The 24,362-nt window shown below is 42.6% G+C and overlaps 1 protein-coding gene across 2 annotated transcripts in view; it reads left to right on the top strand.

Annotated features, from left to right (window-relative positions):
* The window catches only part of Daam1 (dishevelled associated activator of morphogenesis 1), a 168,409-nt gene that overhangs the window by 123,324 nt on the left and 20,723 nt on the right, over positions 1 to 24,362 (top strand). For both annotated transcript variants that reach the window (XM_027418217.2, XM_027418218.2), the window contains exons 8-17: positions 105 to 208; positions 1,558 to 1,624; positions 1,854 to 1,971; positions 2,312 to 2,450; positions 2,679 to 2,737; positions 6,468 to 6,655; positions 7,152 to 7,451; positions 7,839 to 7,946; positions 15,783 to 15,889; positions 23,345 to 23,429. In XM_027418217.2, the coding sequence (XP_027274018.1) occupies positions 105 to 208; positions 1,558 to 1,624; positions 1,854 to 1,971; positions 2,312 to 2,450; positions 2,679 to 2,737; positions 6,468 to 6,655; positions 7,152 to 7,451; positions 7,839 to 7,946; positions 15,783 to 15,889; positions 23,345 to 23,429 (1,275 nt within the window). The remainder of the gene's footprint in view (positions 1 to 104; positions 209 to 1,557; positions 1,625 to 1,853; positions 1,972 to 2,311; positions 2,451 to 2,678; positions 2,738 to 6,467; positions 6,656 to 7,151; positions 7,452 to 7,838; positions 7,947 to 15,782; positions 15,890 to 23,344; positions 23,430 to 24,362) is intronic.

The following is a 24,362-nucleotide window of genomic DNA, read 5'->3' as shown; positions in this document are numbered from 1 at the left end:
GTCCTGCAGTTTTACACAGAGAGCATTAAAGCACACTTTTCCAATGTGGTGACGATATAGTTGAAAAACTATAAATTTGTATTGTGTCCCCCTTTTATTTTCAGGAGAGTTTGGACTTTCGACTCCATCTTCGCTATGAATTTCTGATGTTAGGAATTCAACCTGTTATAGATAAATTAAGGGAACATGAAAATTCAACATTAGACAGGTAAATCATACTATTACATACTGTCACAGCTCGAGAGGGTCCATGCAGTATCCACCATATGATTCAGTGCGAGGTGAAGTGCTAGTCCACGGGCTGCTTCCAGCCTGCCAGTCACATCCGGAGCTTGCACAGCCTGTTACTTCGGATTCTTATGTTCTTTTAGTGAAGCTTTGTCAGTGAGGGAAACAGATGGCATAGAGAGCTTCATGTGGCCCAAATCTGTCCTGCCATTGTCTTGCCTCCTATGTATTCTGCTGGAGTTACTCACTCTTTTTGAACTTTCCTATTTTTAATACCTATAAAAGTGGTAATAATGTCGATGACAGCTGGACTCTAGTTCTATCATAAGAACTGCCTGTGAGACCTGTGGAATCACTTAGTAACTTTAATAGGCATTCTGTGAGTTCCAGTTTCCAGCCACTGTTGAGTTGTTACCATTTCTAAGGCATCCCCACCAGCTTGCAGACTCTTGCTGCCACTGCTGTCTTCCTCATTCACACACCCAGCATGCTCTTCACCTTGACAATGCTTGCCTGGGACCCTTGGACTTAGCCTTTCTTTGGCTTTGAACACCTTTCACAGATGTCTGACCACTTGTTCCCTTCTTCTGCAGAACACCCCCTCCTTCAACTACAGAGCAGTTCTATTCCCTTCTCTGTTTCCCATCCCTCTGTCCTCATAGACTGCATCATCCCTGGAATGCAGAACACAGAGTAGGAGGTTAACCAAAATTCACACGAATGAATGAATGACACCGATATTTTTTTTCTGATGTATAACTCAATAGCAAGTCAAGTGTGAGCTAATGGGCTTGTTTTTCCATGAAAGTGTCATCAAAGTGGAATCTGGACATTTTTTAGGTTTGATAAGCACTTATTCATTTTCTAATTACCTACCAGGTGCTATGCATCCTAGGTTTTTCCTGTTTTTATTCTTACTATGATATTATTTAACTCAGATATGTTTTGTTTTGTTTTTATCTTTAGAATGGTTAAGCAAAGGCATTCAAGTTTTGTTACCATGTTTCTTTTGGAGATAACACTAAAAATCAGGAAGGATCTTTTTAACTTTTCTTTGCCAGCCTGAGGGTCAACCCCAGTACCTTACATGTGATGACAGTTATTCACTACTATCTACCTCCCCTGCCTTTGCTTTCTGAGACTGGCACTCACTGTGCAGCCCAGGCTGGGCTTGAGCTTGGACTGGTCCTGTATCCATCTCCTGAGTGATGGGGCTTCATCAGTATACCACCACAGTGTGCCTAGGCCTGCACCTAACATCCTGAGTCCTTTGTGCTTGTGTTCATGAGATGTTCCAGTTTTTCTAACTTTTGTTCAATTACCTTTCAGGCATTTAGATTTTTTTGAAATGCTCCGAAATGAAGATGAACTAGAATTTGCCAAAAGATTTGAACTGGTATGTATTCCTATAATTATTCTGATGCGATGTGTCAAATCATAGGATTTGCCTCTTGAGGTTCATGCTCTGTGTTGTATGGGCCAGTGCAGCCTATGAGCACAGACGAAGCCCTATTCTGCTCCCTAAGCAGCAGGGTCCACTTGTATCTGTGTGGCATGCACTCTTCTGGGTTGGAGAGAATTAAGAAAGTGATGTGTGATTCAGATTTGTTTTTCCTGTAAAATAGGTTCACATAGACACAAAAAGTGCAACTCAGATGTTTGAGCTGACCAGGAAGCGACTGACTCACAGTGAAGCCTACCCTCACTTCATGTCCATTCTGCACCATTGCCTCCAGATGCCTTGTGAGTTCTGTGACTGTGGGCACCATTGAGAGTGAGGACAGCATCCAAGGGCTCTGACTTCTCTGTAGTACTAACTAGATTGGTTGCATACCTCAGCTTTGTCACTTTCCATTGTTTGTTTCCTCCCAGATCAGGGGCAGTCATGAAATCCTCAAAATGAAATGATCTACAATTTACTCTGATTTCAAAATAAGTGCATGCCTTACAACACATGTAGAAAGGGGTATGGAGAGTGTTTCTTGGTCAGATCTGTGGCTCTAAGGGGGCCCACTGTTGAAAACTACTCATCCTAGTTTACAAACAGCTTGAAGATCGTTTCCACCCCTCTTTTCTGTTTTAGACAAGAGAAGTGGTAACACAGTTCAGTACTGGCTGCTGCTAGACAGAATCATACAGCAAATAGTTATCCAGAATGACAAAGGACAAGACCCTGACTCCACACCTTTGGAAAACTTTAATATTAAGAACGTCGTAAGAATGTAAGTCTCTTCTCTTCTTGTCTGTGAGATTGTGATGGCAATGCTCTGAGATACTCATGTTGTCCTATATCAGACTGACCCCTGAAACAGATGAAATGTTACAAATAAACACATCTGGGTTTTGCTGAGGAGTCTACGCAGTATGCTATTTGTGCACCCAAGAGGAACACATTTGACAAAGAACATGTTTTGTTCTTTGTAACAAGTATTCCTTTAACTATTCTACAGGTTGGTTAATGAAAATGAAGTTAAGCAGTGGAAGGAACAGGCAGAGAAAATGAGAAAAGGTAAGCAACAAGGCTCTGGCAGGTGTGGCTCTGCTTAGGTTGCCTGGGCTTTGGGGAACTGGCTTCGTGTTCACGTCTGCACACCAAGTAGCCTTTCTTTTTCACATCTTAAGACATTTTGGATTGACTTTTTAAATTCAAACCATTTAGTTTTCTTGCTGTTTTCCAGGTACTTCATCTTTATGTTTTATTATTCTGTATTTTAGAAGAGATTGTAACATTTGCTGTTCAGGTTTCATTTATTGAAAACAAAGTGTGGGGTTTTTTGTTTGTTTGTTTGTTTTGTTTTGTTTTTGTTTGTTTTAAGGGCCCTTACAATGGGTCAGTGGGTAAAGGTACTTGCCACCAAATCTGACAACCTGAGTTTGATCCCTGGAACCCACATAGTGGAAGGAAAGAACTGACTCTTACCTTTAACCTACACACATGCCCCTGCACGTGCGCGCGTGCGCGCGCACGCGCGCGCGCACACACACACACACACACACACACACACACACACACACACACACACACATTAATTTTTTTAAAGTAATTAGTTCAAGATTTCTTTAAAAACTACTGAGCACACAAGTCCCTGCCCACAGCTGCACTTCACTTACAGCATTTTGGGTTTGAATAAATACAAGAAGCAGCCTAAGAGTTCTTGAGACTCTTGGGACAAAAGCACAAGCTACTTACTATTTGGTATGGGCAGTTCTGTTGTCTTCTTGGCTCTCATGTGGCACCCATCATAGAAAGAGAAATCACGTGGAAAATCAATAACCACTGTGGAGACACGTTAGGAACATTAGCAGGCCAACCACTAGTGTTATGGGAGTATGCCTTTGATGCTGTAATTCAGCCTCTGACGGGAGAGACATTTGTGATCCTCCTGGTGCCAGCCACCCCCAGAAGCATACAGCTTCCCTCCCTCCTTCAGAATCTTAGCAAATTCAAGTCACCTTTGGGAAAGCAGTCACACTCCCCAACTCCTCACCACACTGAAAGAGGGACTCTTCTTCCACTTGTCAAAGTCATTCAGTCACAGCCAGTGACATACAGCTACGTTCACCCAGCATCCGATTTTCTGAAACAAATGTCAAGAGCCGCCTAAGCACTCCCTCTTCTCACACCACACTTCCTCAGAGCAACCAGAGGGAGTGAGAAATGCCAGCAGCAAGGGCTGCTGGGGCTCCCTGTGCTGCTATTCACCTGCATTGCTCTCAGATAATCTTTATAATACATTCCAGAGAGAGTATAGTTCTTCTTCTAGTTAGCTTCAGCTGACAACCTGACACAGCCCAGTGTTATCTGAGACAGTCTCAATTTGGGGGTTGCCTTGATCTGACTGGCCTGTGGGCATGTCTTTGTGGTATTTTTCTTATTGTAGATTGATGTAGGAGGGCCCAGCCCACTGTGGGCAGTGCTATCCCTAGGCAGGTAGACCTGAGCTATATAAGAAAGATAGCTGGGGAGGGGGTATGGGGGGTGGGAGGGAGAGGGAACTGGGATTGGTGTGTAAAATAAGATGGTTTTCAATTTAAATTAAAAGATTAATTAAAGAAAAAGAAAGATAGCTGAGAGTTAGCCTGAGAGCAAACCAGCAAGCAGTTATTTGTGGTTTCTGCTTTAAGCTTCTAGCAAGTTCCTGTACTGACTTCCCTCAGTGGTTGATTGTGACCTGGAAGTATAAGATAAATCACATCCTTTCCTCCAAAGGATGCTTTTCATCATGCTGTTTATCACAGCTACCAACAGCAGATGAGAGCAGTCGGTGAATAGATGGCTAAGAATACACGCTAGAGTGTGTAGGTGTGAGTGTACAGTCGAGAGCACTTGGGACATGAGATTTTTTAATTGTCTAACCATATATCCATGGAGCACCTGAGGGTCTCTGGTGTGTTGAACTGTGCTGGCTTCTCTTTGGGAGTCTGAACTCCAACCTCCTTCCTGTGAGCAGTGACATCTCCTCGTCCCCCTGGTGATCCCCACTTCCACAGCATGGGGAGTGAATCTCACTCATAGGTTGATGTGAAGACTAAGTTTAAAGGAAATTGAAAGTTAGCATAGTGTTGGGCACATACTAACTGCACAGCAAATGATAGAAACCATCACAGGGTTCAGGGGTAAGGTGGCCCAGGAGAAAAATATCCAAAGTCAGTGGGAAGAATGGGGTGGTATAAGTGAAGTTGCCACAGGGCAAAAGAGAAGAGAAATTGTATGTAAAATGAGTTCTCTTCTGGAGGCTTCAGCTAGCAAAGTTAGATTGAATTGTTGACAATTTCAAAGGAGGCGATAGGAAGTTGTTTGGACCTAAAAGCAGGAGAATATCAGAGGGAGAAGTCTATGGAGCACAAGACTCTGATACCCATAAATGTTCAGTGAATGGATAATAAATGATGTCAGTTGGGAGACAGTTTTCAGGCTGGCACTTCCCAAATGTGTTATTTCAGGACCATCAAGGAGCCTGTATACACTGCTTGCAGAGGGCTTTGGGCAGTGATCTTGGAATGTTAAGACCTCTCACTGAATCTGAGGCATAGCCAGATTTGTCAAAGGCTGTTGATGAAAGAGGGGAAGGGACATTCCTAATCTCTTAATTATCAGTGATGAATGAAGTGGAGATAGAAGAAGGAAAATGGAACACAGAAAGGTTGTTTTAGATGTGGACCAGAAGTCAGGCATCAGTGGAGTGGTAAATGTGATTGAAGGCTTTTTGGTTTTAATGTTTTGTTTGGAAGCAGACAAAACTCAAGGATTTTAATGGCTCACACTTTACTGCAGATTTCAATTTGGAGACCCGTAAAGGAGGGGAGATCACAAAGAGACAGTAAGAGTTTAAATGTGTTATCAAGTTCAGAAGTAGAGACCAGCTGTGTAAAGCTCAGCCCCAATGGCTGTATCCCCAGAGGCATTGAGGGCAAGTATTTGAAATTAGAAACCTACAGCCTAGATAAACTTCATCATTTCTCTTTTCTGAAGCCCATCAACAAGCTTATATTCATTGGCAAAATGAACATCATTACACTGAATTAGATCCCCACATACCGTGACACCACACCTGGGGACGTCAGTAACCACAGCCAAGAGCTACTTTTTGTCCTTTCAGTCCTGTGGTTCCCGTTCCTAATCAGCACTGCCACCCTTAAGATATTGAACACAGAGACAATAACATTTGCTTCTACTAGGTTAACAATCGGTTTCCAGAAGCACAAAGTACTCAGCTAGCCTTCCCAGGGGGCAGGAAGACATGACTCAGAGTATACACTAGGGCTGCCAGCAGCTTTCTGTTACAGCACAGAATCCTTCTCCTGCTAGTGGGACACAAGCCAACTAACTTCATTCACCACTGCTGGGCTTCTCTCTGGCCCACTTCCAATTTGTGAGAAGGACCCTTCTTTTAATAATCTGTTGCCCTAGTGTAGCTGTTAGGCCACCTCAGTGTCAGGACTTAGAATTAAGATGCCATTCTCCATGAGAAGTTGCTCAAACTCCTTTCCCCAGTTTTAGAATCATGGCATTAGGGTTCCTTTGATCTTTTCCAAAATGTTACTAAATGCATTACATGAGGCCGTTTCCCAGCATGAACACTGATGGCTCTTGAGTTGCCCTTGTGTGGGGAAGAAGATTGGTGTCTAGGACAGGCTGACCCACAATCTCTGTATCATCCTCAGCCTGTTTCCCCCCTCTTTTTAAAGAAAATGCTTCCTCCCTGAGGGCCGTTTTCATGTCCTATTTTCTTGTGTAGAACACAATGAGCTACAACAGAAGCTGGAGAAGAAAGAGAGAGAATGTGACGCCAAGACCCAAGAGAAGGAAGAAATGATGCAGACCTTAAATAAGATGAAAGAGAAGCTTGAAAAGGAGACAAGTGAGCACAAGCAAGTCAAGCAGCAGGTGGCAGATCTCACAGCACAGCTCCATGAGCTCAACAGGGTGAGAGCTGAGACCTGGCCTCCTGTCCGCAGGGGTATCGAGACCCTCTTTTCTCCTGGGCCTGTTGCCCTGAAGTAGACACTTGTGATGTAGGAATGAGCTCTGAAATGTTTCACAGTTGATCTCAGTAGTGGACTCGAACCACCAACATCCCGTGGCTTAGGCAGCAGAAGTGGTTTGGGGTTGAGTTTTGGCCACTAAATCTTGTCCTAAGAACAAAGGAACTCACATTAGCTTCTTAGATAGATAAGGGATGCTATGAAAACCAAACTGTAGGATGGTGCAAGTGACAGAGATAAAGGATCCACAAAAAAAGCATATAACTGTCAGAAGACATGAGGGTCCAGGAAAGTCCATTTGATTTACCCAACCTTGACACCCACATTCTGAGAAAAGTGAGTGCTCTGTTACAGATAGCTCAGATGAGGATTAGATTCTTAAAGTCACCCAATGAATTTTCTCCTTTCATTGATTCTTCTTGATCTTCTCTTTCCAGAGGGCTGTCTGTGCTTCAGTCCCAGGAGGACCCTCACCCGGAGCCCCAGGGGGCCCCTTTCCTTCCTCTGGGCTAGGATCTCTTCTCCCTCCCCCACCACCCCCACTTTTATCAGGTGGAGCCCTTCCTCCTCCACCTCCTCCCCTCCCTCCTGGGGGTCCTCCTCCTCCCCCAGGGCCTCCTCCCTTAGGGGGAATCCTGCCACCTCCTGGTGCTCCAGTGAGTCTGACACTCAAAAAGAAAAATATTCCCCAGCCCACCAATGCACTGAAATCCTTCAACTGGTCTAAGCTGCCTGAGGTAAGACATTTGTTCCCATTTTCTCATTAATGTATCAGTGGGTGGCACCTGCAGCTCAGTGTCCTCACAGAGGGGGAAATGTCCCCGCTGCTGGATAGCCTGACTGTCTAATGTGGACTCAGGGTTTTCCCCAGCTCTTGTGTTAGTTGGTATTGTCTCTGAAATAATTACACATGGATTCAAACCAGCTCTGTGAGTTCAAGACCAGCCTGGTCTACAAGAGCTACTTCTGGGACAGACTCCAAAGCTACACAGGGAAACCCTGTCTTAAAAACAAAAAAAACAAAAAAACAACAAAAAAAAAAAACCAACTTTTTTTTTTTGTTTTTGTTTTGTTTTTTTCTGTGTGACTGTCAATCACAGACCTTGTTAACTTGATGTTTCTAGAACAAATTGGAAGGAACAGTATGGACCGAAATCGATGATACCAAAGTGTTCAAAATTCTAGACCTTGAAGACCTAGAAAGAACTTTCTCTGCCTACCAAAGACAGCAGGTAACATATGCCTCCCAGATGTCCTGAAGTACTGTGTCCTTATGCAGGATCCCTGGGCCACCTGCTGGAGCCATGATGCATGAGCATGTTAGTGCTCATGCTGTTTGGTCTCCCTGATGTGTTCCTGCTCAGCGGCATAACTACATGTCCGTGTGTGTGTGTCCAGTGGCCCGTCAGGCATGTGAACCACTTGAAGGCATGTGGACTCTTTGTGGAGAAGCTTCCTACTGTAGTATATGTCTGAGCTCTTCTTTCTGTCTTGTCTATACTTATCCAAGTTGAATGTAGGAAAAATAGTGTCACCCAATGGCATTTGTTTCTGAAACCATTCTGGGATGTCTGAGTTCAAAGAACTATCAAATGTTTAGTCTCAGAATCAAAATGCTTTTTGGATTAGATGAATTCTTTAGAAGTATGGGGTTTTGTAAAAACTGTAATTTGGCAGCTAAATAGAATCTATAGAGGAGTTTCAACTAAATGTTCTGAACATTATAGGTTCACTAATAGGGTTACACAGGCTGAGCAAGTGTGAAAATCTCAATGATACCAACAAAGTCAGAAAAGCTACTACTAGCACTTCCAAGATGGTGGCAAGAACATACAGTGTGGTGCCCACTGCCCAAACACACTGACAAGGCACACTACCTACAAGTAGGTAGCCTCCTTATATTCCCCTTGGTCACATCTATGTAGACACTCTTGTTGCTCTGGAGGACTTCCCTTCAAAGGTGTAAAGTGTAGGCCAAAAGTTAGAGCCTTGTAGCTAGATATAGAGAATTCAGGCAAACAAAGAAAAGGTCAGGCAAAATCAGTCAGAGTCCTGGAGAAGGGAAATTGAGCCCAGGGATATGGAGAGAAAGATTCCTAAGGCAGACTGGAGGAGAGGACCTGTGAACAGTGCACACTTCATTCAGATGGGCAAACACAAGTGTTGGGTATCTGCACAGGGTTTTCCTGAGGGCTGCCCTGGCAGCCTGACTCCTGCATGAATCATGAGCAGGGTGGAGCATCCTTAAACAAACAGAAGACTTCCTGGTCTGCTTTCTTGGCTCAGGCCCTCAGAAAGACTGTCTCAAAAAAGAAGTGCTAGGCACCAAGGAGATGGACAGAGGCTGGAGAGGAACTGAGCTGGGATCTCTTTTCAAGATGGTTTCTGATGTATCTGCCTGGGAGACAGGGTGTTATTCACTAGGGGACTTTGCTGGAAGAGAGGGCAAGCGAGCGTCTGTTCAGGGCCTTTTATGGGGGTTCAGTAGAGTAGGAAAGAAAAGTTAGATGCCTGCCATAGTGCTATGGAGCCTCGAGTCAAAGCCCTCAGCCAGCCCCTTTGTAAGTGAGAAGGTGCCATGCTGAGTGCTGGTTGCACCAAGTAAGGGGAGGTGACGAAAAGGGAGGTGACAGGTTGTTCAGAGGAGAACAGTACACCTTATGTTTCAAAGAACAAACAGAGATGTGTTCAGAGCCCTTGTCCTGTAGCTTTTCTGCCTTAGTTGTCCTTGACTGGCTTCTGTGTGCCTCTTCTCTCTCCCCTGTCCTAGGAAAGAGGCCCCTGCATCTTGGCATAAAATTTTAGCAAATTTCCAACTAATTCAAGTAATCCTCTGATCTGGCTACAAGTCCCATTTCTTTTGCCCTTCATGCTGTCTGAGGTGCAGGTGTGGAAGGAACCTCAGAAAAGTGGATGAGATGGAGGGAAACAGCAGGTAGTCCACACTGTGCTGTTCAAGTCCGAGCATGTGTGTTAACGTGTAAGGAAGGCAGGTGGTTGAAAGACCCAAGTTTACAAGCCTCATAATTAACTGGCTTTCAGCAGAAAGCACAGAAGGATGCTGCCAAAATGCTCTGGGACAAATACATGGACAGTTTGCAAGAGTTCTGGGAGACACAATTGCAGAAAGCCCTGCAGCTGAGTAACTGTCTCCTAGCAACCACCGCTGTTTAAGTAGTCAGTAGTCATCCCTGACAGGATGGACCAGCATATGTTCGGTTCTTCTTAACATGGGTAAACTGGTGAGGGGCATCGCCATTTCCAACAGTACTTCCTGAAGAAAAACTTCAACACCCACTCCACTTGAGTATTTTAAATATTCCTTCTGCTATAAAAATGAAAGATAAATCATCACTGTATTTTCCAAATGAGGGTAACTTGAGCCATTTCATTGCATTTGCATTGTTGAGAGTCAGAAAATGAAAAGCTACAGGCATTTTGATTGTAATATGCAGATCAGCGTCACTTGACTATTCCCTCATCCCAGAATGGCAACCTCAAAAACCGGTGCATGCTCGTTCTAGGCATGGCAGCACATTGTGTGATTATCACCACATTTAAACTGCTCTTATTTCTAGTACCAATTGAATACTGATAACCCATCTTTTTCCATGGCCTCTCTTCCCTTCCTATAAAGCTATGAAACTGGTCAAATTCTGGACTTCAGGCATTTGTTCATGTAGATGAATTTTTCAGGCAGGCAGAGGAACACATAAACATCAGTACCATAGGACCCTCAGAGCCTAATTTTGAGATAATTTAGCAGTACCAAATTAGCATAATTTAAATAAGGAATGGACACTTTGGGAATGTTTACATGCATATATAAATATGCCTACATAAATATATAAATTTGATTATATACTTATACACATATAAAATATATCAATTGATTTGAGAATTATTCTATCATTAAAATTCAGTATTTAGTTTGTCTCCTTTATGTATGAATTCTGTCAGCGGATTCAAATGATGCAGATGCATTCAACCTTTTCATAGGCCCACAATATAATTATAGTACAAAGCAGAGATGGGAACAACTATAAATAACTGTCATAGGGACCACCATGGTGGTCACTATCAAAAACTAGCAGTGTTTCTGGCACTGGGTATGATATAAACAGTTCTTAGTCACATCAACCCTAAAATTTAATGTTCCCGAAACTCCTGTACTTATTTTCTTATTCAGTTGTCACCCCAGCTCTAGGAGGGATGTAGTATTCTCATGTTACAGATACTGAAAATAGGACACAGTGTGTACTCAGTATCCCAACAGGTGACACACTGAGGACTACAGAGTGCAGAGTTCTCAGCTTCTCTTTGTTCTCTAATCTGTGATTATTCATGACCACTACCAGCCGGGGGGGGGGGGGGGTGTGGATGCATTAAAGGTGTGGAGAGCCGATTATGTAAGCTTATGCCTCCCATGAAATGGGGTTTAATAGCATGCAGCTATTCCCCTGAGTACATTCCACAAGTTCATTTGAAAGTCAATTCCTTGAATCTCAAGACCTTTTCCTCATTGGAACTACATTACACATGATCTCCAGGTCAGCCACAAGAGACTAGTTTTTAATGCATAACATTGGATGCTGTGTAATAGTTTTATTAAGATACAGTTGAATAGTCCTCACATCTGTAATGGGAAATTTTCATCCTGACATGCTATCAGTTCATATCTATGCAGTTAGATAGAGGGAAAATGAACTAAAAATACTACATTTGCCTAAAAGGAGTATTGCTCTTTAGCAGCCTACTAGCTCAGTGTCTCTCTCCTTCTTGCCCTTTATCTGAGGACAGCTCTTCTTTTAGGAGCCTATGTTCACCACATAGTGTAACATTTCAAAGCTGCCATCCTTTGATATAGGGAACACAGGAAAGCTACTGGCCCAGGCTCCATTCTCCAACTCTACTGCTAGAGTATAATATTATAAGTCCTTCAGGGTCTCATTTGGAATATTCAGGTGGCCTGCAAATTCCTTATCAAGGATCAAATAATTTTTTCTTTTTTAATTTTTTATAGTTAAGTCAGTCTGCCTGCATCTAGTTTTCACATTGAAAAAAAAAAATCATGTAACAGTTTTTTTGTTTTTTTGTTTTTTTGTTTTTTTTTTTTCCTTCACCGATGTCAGTTTTCTCATTTTGCTTGGACTTTGTAATACTGGAGACAGAATCTAGGGCTTCAAGCATACTAAGCAAGTGCCGTACCACTGAGCTCTAGCTCCAGCTCCCAGTCCTCCCAGTCTTAGTACTTAAAGAAAAACTGTGACTACCGTTGTCAGGTTTGTTTTTTAACTGTAGCACTGGAGAGATGGTTCTGTTGGTAAAGAAACTTGCCACCAAGTTTAATGACCTAAGTTCAAACCCTGGGACCCATTTGGTAGAAAGAGAGAACAGAGTTCCACAATACCTTCTGATTCCATGCATGTTATGGCATGGGGTTCCCACGCACATGTGCACACACACACACACACACACACACACACACACAGAGAGAGAGAGAGAGAGAGAGAGAGAGAGAGAGAGAGAGAGAGAGAGAGAGAGAAACATAATTTTTAAGTGTAGTTTGAGGGTCTATACCTAGTTTGCATGGTAAGAATTATCAAATACAAGATTGTATGTAAATATTAGCATATGTTTTATTTTGAAAGGATTAAGTTCCATTCATAAAGATTATCACTATCTATGCAAGGTTGAGCCATCATTTCTTTGTAAAACCATTTATAGTAGTTTACAAGCATTGGTCCCTGAAAATGCAAATAGCAATTTCCTATTTATATTCCAAGATCATTTATATTACCTTTATTTCTGAGGGAATAAGGTTTCAAGGAGAATCTTAACATACTTGAAGTGAACCTGGTTGTTTATTTCTAGCGTGCAGCACCTCATGAAACCCATCCTGTTTGATTTCATTTGTGATGTGCTGATTGCTGGAGCTTCAAAGAAGTGTTGTCTTAAGGCTAACCATTACCAAACCCTTCCATGGCAATCTTCACCCTCTCTGGAAAGATAAGATGCATTGCTCAGCTATTAACTTCATACTTATTGCTGCTCCTGGTTTCAAATGGAAGATCCGGACCATCCACTCTACCACTCATCCAGAAGAGCAGAGCGGGGAAAGTGACTTGTCAGTTCCAAAGCTACAGTGATTGTGTGTTATGTTTGCTTCTAGATTGGGGCTCATAAACATGTGTTGGATACTGCATAGGAAGTTTAACTTACATTATGACATTTACCCCTCACAGTAATAATAGATGGGTAGACTGGTTCCGCGTAGGGCATAAACCCAGCAAATGACAGCTGCCTGATTCTACAGACTGTCATACCAGATGTCTTCATTTCCCAACAGTGTTAATGAATGTAAGAAGCTTCATAAAAATTTCTTTTTTGAAGAGTAGACAATGAGAGCAGGATCTAATCTAAAGTAGTACTCTTCTCTTTGGTTAAGTTGACTTCATAGCTTATTTTACCTTTTTAAAGCCTTTTGCCTTTAAAATTGCTTTTACTACCAGGTGTTGGTGGCGCACACCTTTAATTCCAGCACTCGGGAGGCAGAGGCAGGTGGATCTCTGTGAGTTCGAGGCCAGCCTGGTCTCCAGAGCGAGTGCCAGGATAGGCTCCAAAGCTGCACAGAGAAACCCTGTCTCGAAAAACCAAAAAGAAAAAAAAAATGCTTTTACTGGAAGAGTCCTAAAGAGCTTCAGAGTAGAAAATATGAATCATAACAGGGTCCAAAGAGAACTGGGATATCATACAGAAGAAAAGGTTCTTGTGGTTATCAGCTTGCTTTTTAAATGCCTTTCCAGAGAAGTAGTCCTCCTACTGTGGGCAGACCAACGGGAGGAGTCTTTCTGTTTCCCACTAGAAGAATTATGCAAAACAGTTCATCTGTATAAAATCAGCCTTGGCAGTGCTGCAGAGACCAGGGAGACCTTAAGGAATCTGCTGGGCAAATGCTAGTGTACACACAGTTGGCCTGAAAGCTGCAATGTGTTTTGCACACTGAAGCATTGCTCATTGCTGCCTTGCAAAAGTACGCAGGAAAAGCTGCTACTTTCTTGTAACATACCATTAGCTCCTCTTGCCCATCTTCACTCTAAGATTTTCCTAAGCACTCTTTGAAGAAGCAGTTGACCTTGTATGCATGAGCATCCTACAGGCCACTGAGACATGCCTACCAATAACTACACCAGTGGCTTCTCAATGGCATGTGCTGTGCTTTTTCCCACAGCACCTGCTGCCATGGTTTGGACCATCTCGGGTACTAGGGTTGGTCATACATAGGTTTCTCCACTTACTTTTCTTAACTCTTATGATACAAGAAGACAGGTGATTTCCACCAAAAGAAAAGCACATTTTCTATAGCAGTGGCCATTGTTTAGTCATACTGATTAATTAATTGGCAACCTTCTGCATCAAGTAAAAATTCAACATAGTAGCTGGGAGTATAGTTCAGTGATAGACTATTTGCCTAATATGTGTGCATGCCTTGGTTTTGAGCACTGTGTGTGTGTGTGTGTGTGTGTGTGTGTGTGTGTGTGTGTATGTGTGTGTGTGTGTGTGGTGTGCACGCGCACGTGCGCGCACGTGTGAGCGTTCACTCACAGGTGTGCATGTGTATGTGTGCACGTCATGTTGAATAAATGGGAGCCTAGTGGTTGTTTTAAAGAGGACTTATTGTATTCCTAGCTTGTCCTTCTAAGCCCTTTTCTTTTCTGAATTTGATTTGCTACCACTTGAAATGGTATGTAGCAAATGCCATCTGTTGTCTTTCTTTATACCAAATGTCTTGTTCAGTGATCTTCACTGTATCTTCAGCCAGACTGGCTCACTTGAGTTGATGACTGCAAGGCAGGAAATGTCCCCTGCTCTCTTAGCCTGTACCACCAATTCCTTGACTGCTTTGACTTTCCCTGTTTGCTGCTGTGGTCTCTGAAATGCATGTATCTGATTTGCTTTTTCTATGCCTCTGCCATGGCTGTAGGAGTTCTTTGTGAACAGTAACTCCAAGCAGGTAAGTAAGCTACTGTATAACCCTTACTTAACATAACTCCTTGGCTCACTGTAAGCTTGAAATCCCTGGTTATCTTGTTAGATAGTGTAATTCAATGCCTGGGTGATTCCTCTTTGTGATTCGACTCTTACTGTACTGTCTAGAAGTATGCCTGAAATCTGAGCACAAGAGACCTTTGGCATTTAGACCCATAGTGCTCCATTAATCGTTCAAACTGCCTTTGCTCCCTAAACGGTTCCACAGTTTGAAAACTTTCTGGTTTCTTTGTATTTTTTTTAATGCCACAATGCATTTTTAAAAGTCCCTAACCACTAATGGAGTAAGCTGGCTACATGCCAAGTTAGTCCGTATTCTCACCTTGAACTTTGTATTAATATAATTCCTCATATGTATTTTGCATATACCTGTTCCACCTTACTTATATCTGGCCATCATGAGTGAATATGCAAATAAAATATACAAGTAGTATTTGATTGTTAATTCAGATAATTGAGCAGATTTCTTCAACTGCCCCCTCTCCTTTGTCCTTCTGTCAGGCTTGGGAAATGCAAGGTACATTTGGCCTTTGGGAGTTTCCTGTTGCACATTGCACATGAAGGTGTTTGGGGGTTTTGTTTCTCAGCTTACATGACTGCTAAGGGTTGCAAATGGTTCTAGGGTGAATGGACCCTGTAAATGACTGGACCAGTAATGACAAAGCTCTGCTGAGCTTGATTCATAGTGACAGTTCTTCCGTCTGCTGTACACAGAGATTTGAGGAACAAAGGACAGCATCTCTCACTGATAATTTATGCACGTTTAATATCCTCAACTTGAAGCACATAATGCTTTTTCAAATGTGGGTGGTCAGCTTTGCTTATTTTCTTTGCCAAGCAGAGAATAGCCTTTGTTTTGATTGCACCACCTTCCCAACATTGCCTCATCATCTCAGCTCGGCCCATGTGTGCATGTGAGCATTGTGTGTGTGTGAACAGAAAATGTGCAAGAAAAGTGTGCCTCCCAAGTCTGAGTGTCCCCATTTGACTCTGATGGATTTCTCCTGTGTTCTTTCCAGAAAGAAACAGATGCCATTGATGACACACTGAGTTCCAAATTTAAAGTCAAAGAACTGTCAGTGATTGATGGTCGGAGAGCTCAGAATTGCAACATCCTTCTGTCGAGGTACTGAATAAACATTACTGGTGGGACCAGCTTTTTCCTCCTGCTCCTTTCACTTTATTTGCTTTGTCCTGAAGTGCAAGTCTTCCAAGCCCCTACAGTTTAAGGTGTTAATTTCCTGGTGAGGTCTCTCAGGCTGGATGCCAACCTTGGTGTTTCCTTTCCAAGAAGCCTAAGAAGTGAACTGGCATATCTTGATATTTCCTGGTTATGGAGACAGTTTAGCCCTTGAGTCACACAGTCACAGAATCAGGTGCTGTGTTGATGCTTCTCTGTTTTGCTTTCCAATGTCACCTTTTCATATTTCAACATTACTTAAGTTCATTCTCTTTTTGAGCGTTTTTTATTTTATGAAGATACGTAAATCTCAAATCTCAGTGAGATGTTAACTTAGCCAATTCAAGCTTGTTCAGAAAACTCTCTTGTAACTTATGAATTTTAAGACCTTAGAACTTGAAATGATAAAAGGGAAATTGTGAGGCTGGATTGTGATTGTAACCTCAGGCAATGTTGTTAGGTCATTTCATACTTGCAATTGCTTTTTGGTCTGTGGTCAGGCAAACATAACTGATGCTGTTGAGGTGTGGGAGGGTGTGAAGGATGCTGATGTTGGGAGCTACATGGATGAGCTCCAGACTGAGAAGAATGCTATATGTACATCGGGCCGACCTGAGGTGACTCTCCTGGAGGGAGCTAAGATGAAAAGTAGTCCTGCTACTTAGTTGACCATACACTGAGGCTTTGAACACAAAGAGCCACTGCTTGGTCTCAGCACAGAAGCCTGTTTGCTGGCTGGGTGTGTATGACTTTAAGGAATAAATGTTTCCTTTAGTGGAAGAGAAATTGAGTCTTCATGAGATCCCTGAATTTTTTTTTTTTTTGAACAACCCATGTGGAGTTTATTTACCAGAAAAGGGGGGGAGAGAGGGATGGGTAGTCAGCCAACCCAAGAGGAGCCAAAAGGAAGGGGAGAGAGATGGGCGGCAGGACCTTTTAAAGGGGAGGTTGCGTATGCGCACTGGGGTTTTGCACCTGCGCAAGAGTCCTCACAGGTTGCAATGCATAAGATCCCTGAATTTTAATGCAGCTTGTAAGGTAACATGAGCCACCCACCCTGTTACCATTTCATCTCTGCATTGGCTGGACGATATATAAATGGCTGGGCTTTATGTTTATCCTCACTTTGGCTCCATGAACCGTGCTTAGGTTAGATGAAGTATTTACTTTAAGATGGCACCACTTGAAGGTCTACTTCCTTTCTTCCGTACTGTATACAATTTATTTTGTTACCATTTCCCAAATAACATTCCTGGTAGGAAAATTTGGTGAAGATTTGAGTTTTTTTAATTTATTTTATTTTATGTTTTACTCTTTTGCCTGCATGTAGGTCTACGTACTATATACATGCCTGGTGCCCATGGAGGTCAGAAAAGGGTGTCAGATCTCCTTGAACTGGGATTATGGGTGGTTGTGAGATGCTATGTGGGTGCTGGGAAGGAAACATTGGTTCTCTAGAAGAAGAGCAAGTGCTCTTAACTGCTAAGCCATCTCCCCAGCCCCAAGTTGTTGTCGTCTTTTTGCTTTGATCTGAATATCTCTGCCTGTATCTTGTGTGTGTGCTGTGTGGAGCACTTTCAACACAACTTGACAAAGAGAGACATCACTCTGAATTTCTATAGTGTTGAAATGCTTAGAGTACAAACCGAGACCCTATTCCTCATAGACAAAGTATTCCCCATGCTTAGTGCCAGCCAAGATAATTACCCTAGCTATAGATGAGGTTATAACTCTCTCTGGCTAACTTCTCATTCCATTATTGAAGGAATTATATTGTATCTGTGGTATGTAAATCCCTGATACCTCAAACATCACAGAGGGTAAGGTAAAGTAACATAGAACTTGTGTGTGTATATAGTGTACCCCTTGCCAAGACAGTTTGCCTGGAACCTACTTAAGTAGGTTGGAAATTTCTTAGTAGATTTTTATTATTAGCACAACAAAATGGTGTGATGAGGGTAACATAATTTTGAGTCCCAGTCAGTGATTGCATAGTAACCAGGTTAGAACCCTCTCTCCTGAGGGGATGTCAGTATGCACACTTTTCTATTTGGTAATAATTGTTAAAACCCCACAGTCTCACATGTGGACAAGATGTTATATTTGCTGAAGTAAAAGTAAAAGAAGTTAAACTGGTTTCATTGTAATTTGTATTTTGTTTCATTTTCTAGTGAGTTGGAAGGTTTTATTCTCTCTTGTTAGCAATGCATCATTACATACAGAAAGTAGTTAGGGACTTAAGCATTGGGCATGCCTGAGAGCATGTCTGTGCATCTTTCTTAAGACAGTGGGACTTTAGGGCATTTGCTCCCTCATCACTGTGCTGGGAGACACCAGAACTTAAGGTGGTATTATGGTTTTGATAGTTATGTCCTCTGAAGGTTCATGTGCTAAAGCGTTGACTCCCCAGTGCCCAGCTCAGAGGTAGGACTTTTTTTTTTTTTTTTTTAAGTGATCGGATCATGAGGGCTCTGAACATATCAGTGGATTAATCCATTTATGGACTCGTAGTTGGACTATAGGAGAGTAAACTATGGTGTGGACCCTGTTGGAGGAAGGAAGTCACTGGGGTGCATCTTTGAAGGGCATATCTTGTATCTGCTCCTTCCCGTCTGTCTTGCTCCCTCCCAAACCTATGCTGACAGAAGCCTTTTGCTTAGCCAAGCCTTCCCCACCATGATGCTGTGCCTCACAGTAGGCCCATAATGACAGGGCTAAGAGGCCATGATTGCAACATCTGAGCCAACATGTGTCCCTCCTCCTTCTACCGCCTTTTCAACAGGTAGTTTGTCATAGTGAAGAAAGCAAGCTAAATGGTGCTGCCACCTTTGAAAGCTCAAGGATGATTGGAGAAGAAAAATGCTGCTGGTGAGAAGACCAGGGCCTGCACTGATCTCAACCAAAGCACACAAAGAGTGCAGTCAGATGAGAGGGGCTAGAGCAGGGCTTACTAGACAAAGTGTGCCTCAGAGCATGTGCACCAGAGACACAGGGGAATAAGGAAGGCAGCTCTAAGCACCCTTAGACTGGTAAAGCAAGCCCTGCTAGTAAGAGGAGAGCAGAGGATTAGCAGTTGTGGTCAGTAGAGCCTGGCAGGATAGCTAAGGTTCATGTCTTAGGCCTTTCTAGGATGCAAGTCAGCCCAGAATCAAGTTATAACCCCTGTTCTATAAAGTGGAGAGTGTGGCCATTTGGTAGTTCTGCAGTGGGCTAATGGGATTTAGCCTAACGTGCGTGAAGTTCCTGTGGTCACTGCTTGGCTAATAGCCAGTTTTATGTCATGGTGTACGGAATGGGGTTTGGTCCCAAGGAGAGCAGTGTGTGTTTGTTTTAATGTGGTTTTAAGCTTGCTTGGTTTGCAGTATAAGGTGGAGGGGATCAAACGCTGGTTGCAGGGGAGATATCAGACAGGATTCTCTTTCTGTTGTCCAGGTGAGACAGTCAGGGGCCAGAATTGACAGAGATGGAGAAACCTTTGATGGGAGTTGACATTTCATTTTGTGTTTAGGGACAAAAGTCAGAAATATTCAAAGATTATGTTAAGATTCCTCACCTTTCTACACATCCAGTATCTTTCCTTCCTGCTTGTTTTAATGCTGAAGCCTGGCACTCATCTATTCTCTTGCTGATGGGGATTACTTCTCAACAGTCATTACACCAGCATCTACAACAGTGAAAGACTCTGACTTATTCCATGTGCTGTATTTTCAAATATTTGCCTACAGTGTTTGGACATCCTTTATAGCTTCCTTATGTGCTACAAAACTTAGGGAAGGGTGCCTACTACCACCTGGCTTAGAGCCCAAAGCAGGTGACTCCTGTGTTGTGCCTGGTAAATAGGTGTTTACAGCTTGCGTGACCAAAGTCACTTGAAGCTCTTAGGAGCAGAAGGAAGAGAAGCTGTTAATTGGGGGCAGCAGTGCCTGCCTATCACCTATGTAAGGAAAGTGGAGCAGCCATGACATACCTCAGAATACAAAGCCATTAAGAACTTGCCTCCTATCTGTTTATGTATTAAAATCCGGTTTAATTAATTTTTATTATAATACCTTCTGTGGCATAAACAGCTTCTCTACTGTGGGTATATGGATGATGTGTAGCAGTTTAAAATTTAGACTGATTTAATCAACAAAAAGGACCTCCCCATCCACACCGGGGGGGGGGGGCGGGGGGAGAAACTCAGAGTCAGGTCTATATTTCAAAATGACCTTCTCCCGATTTCCAGTTCCTCTATTGACATGGCAACTTGGGTGTCATAAACCACATAAAGCTACTTTATTAAGTAGAAGGATCTGGCTTAAAACCACTGAAGCAGAGCAGAGACTGGTCTAACCTTCCATCCCTGGCTTGTTCTAATTATCGCTAAATGTTCCAGTTGTCTGAGCAAAGTTTTTAAATACCTGAGGAGAGCAAGCTGGAGTTAAATACTATTTTAAGGTGGCTGGCTTATTTCCTGCCTTGAAAGGACAGTGGAAGCAGACGTCTCAAAAAGTTGTCACTGTGCAGCATGCCAAGAGCACTGTCGAGCTCTAAGAGCAATGAAAGGACTAGAAAAGTGGAGTCCTTAAATTACAGAGATTAAAGGCTCTTTCTGAGGGTGACAGATGATACCGAGAACTATGAAGGCTGTAGAACCATACTGGAGGGCAGGTACTCCCTCTCCCCACACCCCTACTCCTGAGGTAGGGTTTCTTTGTCTGATCCAGCAGGCCACGTGCACGGTGTTCTGTTAACAGGTAAATTTTCTTAAGTACTGTTCATTAAAGTCTCCCATCTCTCTGTGGGCTGCATTAAGAGAAAGTTTAGTTCAGACAGCCTCTGGAAGTTAAGGAGCATAAATATATACAATTTCAAAGGCAAGCAGCTCCACACTCCATCAGAGCAGCTGTGAAATTCAAACCCGGTGCTTTGACTGTTGTTCCCACTCTTCCTTTCAACCCTTCGTTTTGAAGTGCAAAGCAAAAAGGCTCAAAATAATTTCTTCAACCTGGTGTGAAAAGACACAGAGCTCATTTAGTTTTCGCTTATGAGCAGAACTTGGGGCCCCATGAGATGTGTCAGTGGGTAAAATACTTGCTGCCATGCCTAAGAATTAGCATTCAACCCCAAGGGTCAACATGATGAAGGGAGAAGCAGTTCCCTACAGTCGTCCTCTGACTTCCACGCGTGTGCTGTGGCACACATACACGCACGAATCCAGTGATAAAGTAATGAAATAATAATAAGCCAGTCTCTTCTGGTGGTGACTATAGGTTTTTCCAAGCTGGCTGGTTTTTATTAGTGGCAATTTTGGTCTCCAGTTACTGTCCTTTTCTTTGCCTTGTGTGGACACGCTATGGTACCAGTATTTAAATTGACTCAAGAGCCTGTGATGTTAAGATCCAGGGCTACCCAAGGCCTTCACACTGAAGATCTAGTGCTGCTATGGTTTTTCCTTCTGTCTTCTTCACCCAGGCCAACTTGGCTAAATTGTTCCACTTTACTGATGTGGCTTTTCAAACTGTGTTGTTCTGGTGAACATGCTCATGTGGCAGTGTTTGTCCCAGGGTTGACTGACACAGGCTGAAGGATTCTGCCAGGGCCAACCTGTGTGGATTCAGCACAGAGGTGAAGATGGCACCACAGCCCAGATGGGGTGGATTGTGTTTGTCAAGTGACAGTTTGGCATTTTTGCCTAGACAGTGTATTTAGATTTGAGAACATGAAATGAAAGACAGTGCTGTTTGGGCAGTAGCATCCCAAATTTGTTTCCACTTTACTGCTCATTGGCGCATGCAGCAAGTGTAGCCTGGCGAAGTGGGTGGTTCCAACTAGGAAAGGGTCTTTACCCTTCTACTGCCTTGGAATCCTCATCCATTCACTCAGCCTTGCCAGTTGTTGGTGAGATGTAACTCTCCAAAAAATTATAACCACCTTGGAGATAAAGATGTCTTCCAGTTCTTTTACAGTCCTCCTGGGCCTGGTTCTGTCATGTACAGAGATGAAACTTGAGTGAAATAATGTGGATAAGACTGCTTTGGGAAGTGACAGTGACCACACTGAGTACTGTTTAAATGATCTACTCATAGCATGTTAAAGTTACAAAGGTGACACCTTGTTTTTGCATTTTTCCAGTACAGAGAAAGACATTGAGCCCCTGTTGTGTCCAAGAACTCTACCAAGAGCCTTACATGTAAGGCTCTACTAAGAGCCTTACATGGATTGTTTCACCAGATACCCCCACATTCTCTCTGTATGTGTTAGGTTGGAGGGGAAAGACATGTGACTATTATGTGTACAGGTAGAACAAACAATTCTGGATTCTGTTGTTACAACTGAGAGTATGATTAAGAATATTTGCCCAGTTATGACTATTCTTATATTGAGTAAAAGCACTCTTTATGTTACAATTTCACAACTGTTATATTTATGTTATGAGTACTTTCTTACCCTGACGTAAAATACAAATTCCTAATTCAGTTAGTATAAATCATTTGAATTTATGGGCAGACAAAAACAGAAAGCAGTTTTGTTTTGACATACATCTTTTGCTGTATGATACTAAATAGGTGAGTGGTGTTTGTGTTGTAAAATGGATATGTAATGGTGATGCCATCACTTTCACTTTTTAAATTTATTCTGTAATGTGGCACATGCTGTGGTACACCTATAGAGGTGAGAAGACAACTTTGTGGAGTCATTTCTCTTTCCCCCTTTACCCTTGTTCCAGATATTTAATTCAGATCAGCAGGTTGAGGTTGCTTGCTTTTTACCTGCTGAGCCATTTCACTGGCCACTGATAGCCATCACTTTCTATGTTTGACCTTGAGCAGATCACTGGCCATTTTGAGCCTGTTTATCTATTTAAAACAAAACAAACAAACAAAAAACCAGACGGTCACAGTTACTTTCATAATTAAATTAAATATATGAAAATTCCTCAACTATGAAATAAGCATGTATTTCATTTTATATATTAATGCATTCAACTCTTTAACCACATATATAGTTTCCAAGTATATCAAAATCTATTTTTAATCTGGCAGCACACCTGGAACTCCCCTGACATTCAATGATGTCAGAGGTTGAATTCTCTCTTCTCACCCACAATTTGTGGATGTTGGATGTAAGGAGACCATTGTGCCCACTTTCCCATCTCCAACTTTCCTTAAGGAAACTAATGATAGAACATAGCAGCTTGTCCCCATGTCAGCAGAACATTACAGAGCTCTAAAAGAATGTTTAAGCTGTTTCAAAATCCTATTTTTAGTTCCCTCTGTTGTCAGGAAATAAGCCTTGGCTGAGATTTTGAGAAAAACCATACTTGAAAATTAGCAGCTGGTGTAGTGGAGTGAGTTGCCTTTTATTAAATTGTAACAACCACAGCAATGTTATTAACAAGATTAAATATGCTTTCTCTAGGTTGAAATTATCCAATGATGAAATCAAGCGAGCAATCCTAACAATGGATGAACAGGAGGATCTGCCCAAGGACATGTTAGAACAGGTGAGCTGCCAGACAGCTTTCAGAGCCTAAGTAGTACTATCAACTGCCAAGAGGATCCTGGGAGAATCTCAAAGATGAGATGAGAAAATGGGGGTCAAGCCTGGCCCCATGCATTGTCTTAAAGGGTTTTATTCTCATATTGTTCCTCAGAATGATGGTTGAGAGGGGAGGCTTACAGGTTGTGAAATGTGGACAGAGAGATAGCTCAGGGATTAAGAGCACTTTCTGCTCTTCTAGAGGACCCTAGTTCAGTTCCCAGCACTCATGTCAAGTGACTAGGTCACAATCATCTGTAAGCCCAGCTCAAGGAGATCCAACACCCTTTTCTGGTGTCTGAAGGCACATCACATGACATTCATCTGTGCTCTCTTTCTCCCCCTCCCTGCTCTCTCTCTGTCTCTCTCTCTCTCAAAAATAAGTATAAAGCAAGTCTGCAAATGCCTGGGACCCACAATGTCTGTCCCTTAAACTTCAGTTAACGTATTGTCTTAACATCTCATAAAAATCTGCGGGGATTAGTAGGAAAATGTGTTTCACAGGAATGTTGGAGATATCCTGGGTTCTTTGAGATCAAAAACTAGTCTGCAAACTCTTAATTACTAAATTTGCATTTTGGCTCATCATTTCCACAAGCACAAAAGCCTCCACTAAACGCCTGGAATAGCCACCTGTTCTCCACAGTCACATCTGTCCTATGGGGACTGAGTTGTTCCCTGGAGCTAAATCATGTCTCTTTCCTATGTGGCATCTTGTGTCATAAATGGCAGTAATCACAACTCCAGGGTTAGCCCACAGAAATTACACATAGGTACCTCACATCAGTGTCTCTGAATAAATCTTACCCAGTCTAATGGGTAACTCATTCTGCAGCATTTATGCTTAGCCACTCTGACTATATCTCATGTGTCTAACCAGTACATATTCCAAGAATTT

Source organism: Cricetulus griseus, chromosome 5 (genome assembly GCF_003668045.3).
Source record: "Cricetulus griseus strain 17A/GY chromosome 5, alternate assembly CriGri-PICRH-1.0, whole genome shotgun sequence".
In the NCBI taxonomy this organism is placed as follows: Eukaryota; Metazoa; Chordata; class Mammalia; order Rodentia; family Cricetidae; genus Cricetulus; species Cricetulus griseus.
Note: the sequence above shows the minus strand (reverse complement) of the source record. Positions and strands in the feature narration are given on the sequence as shown.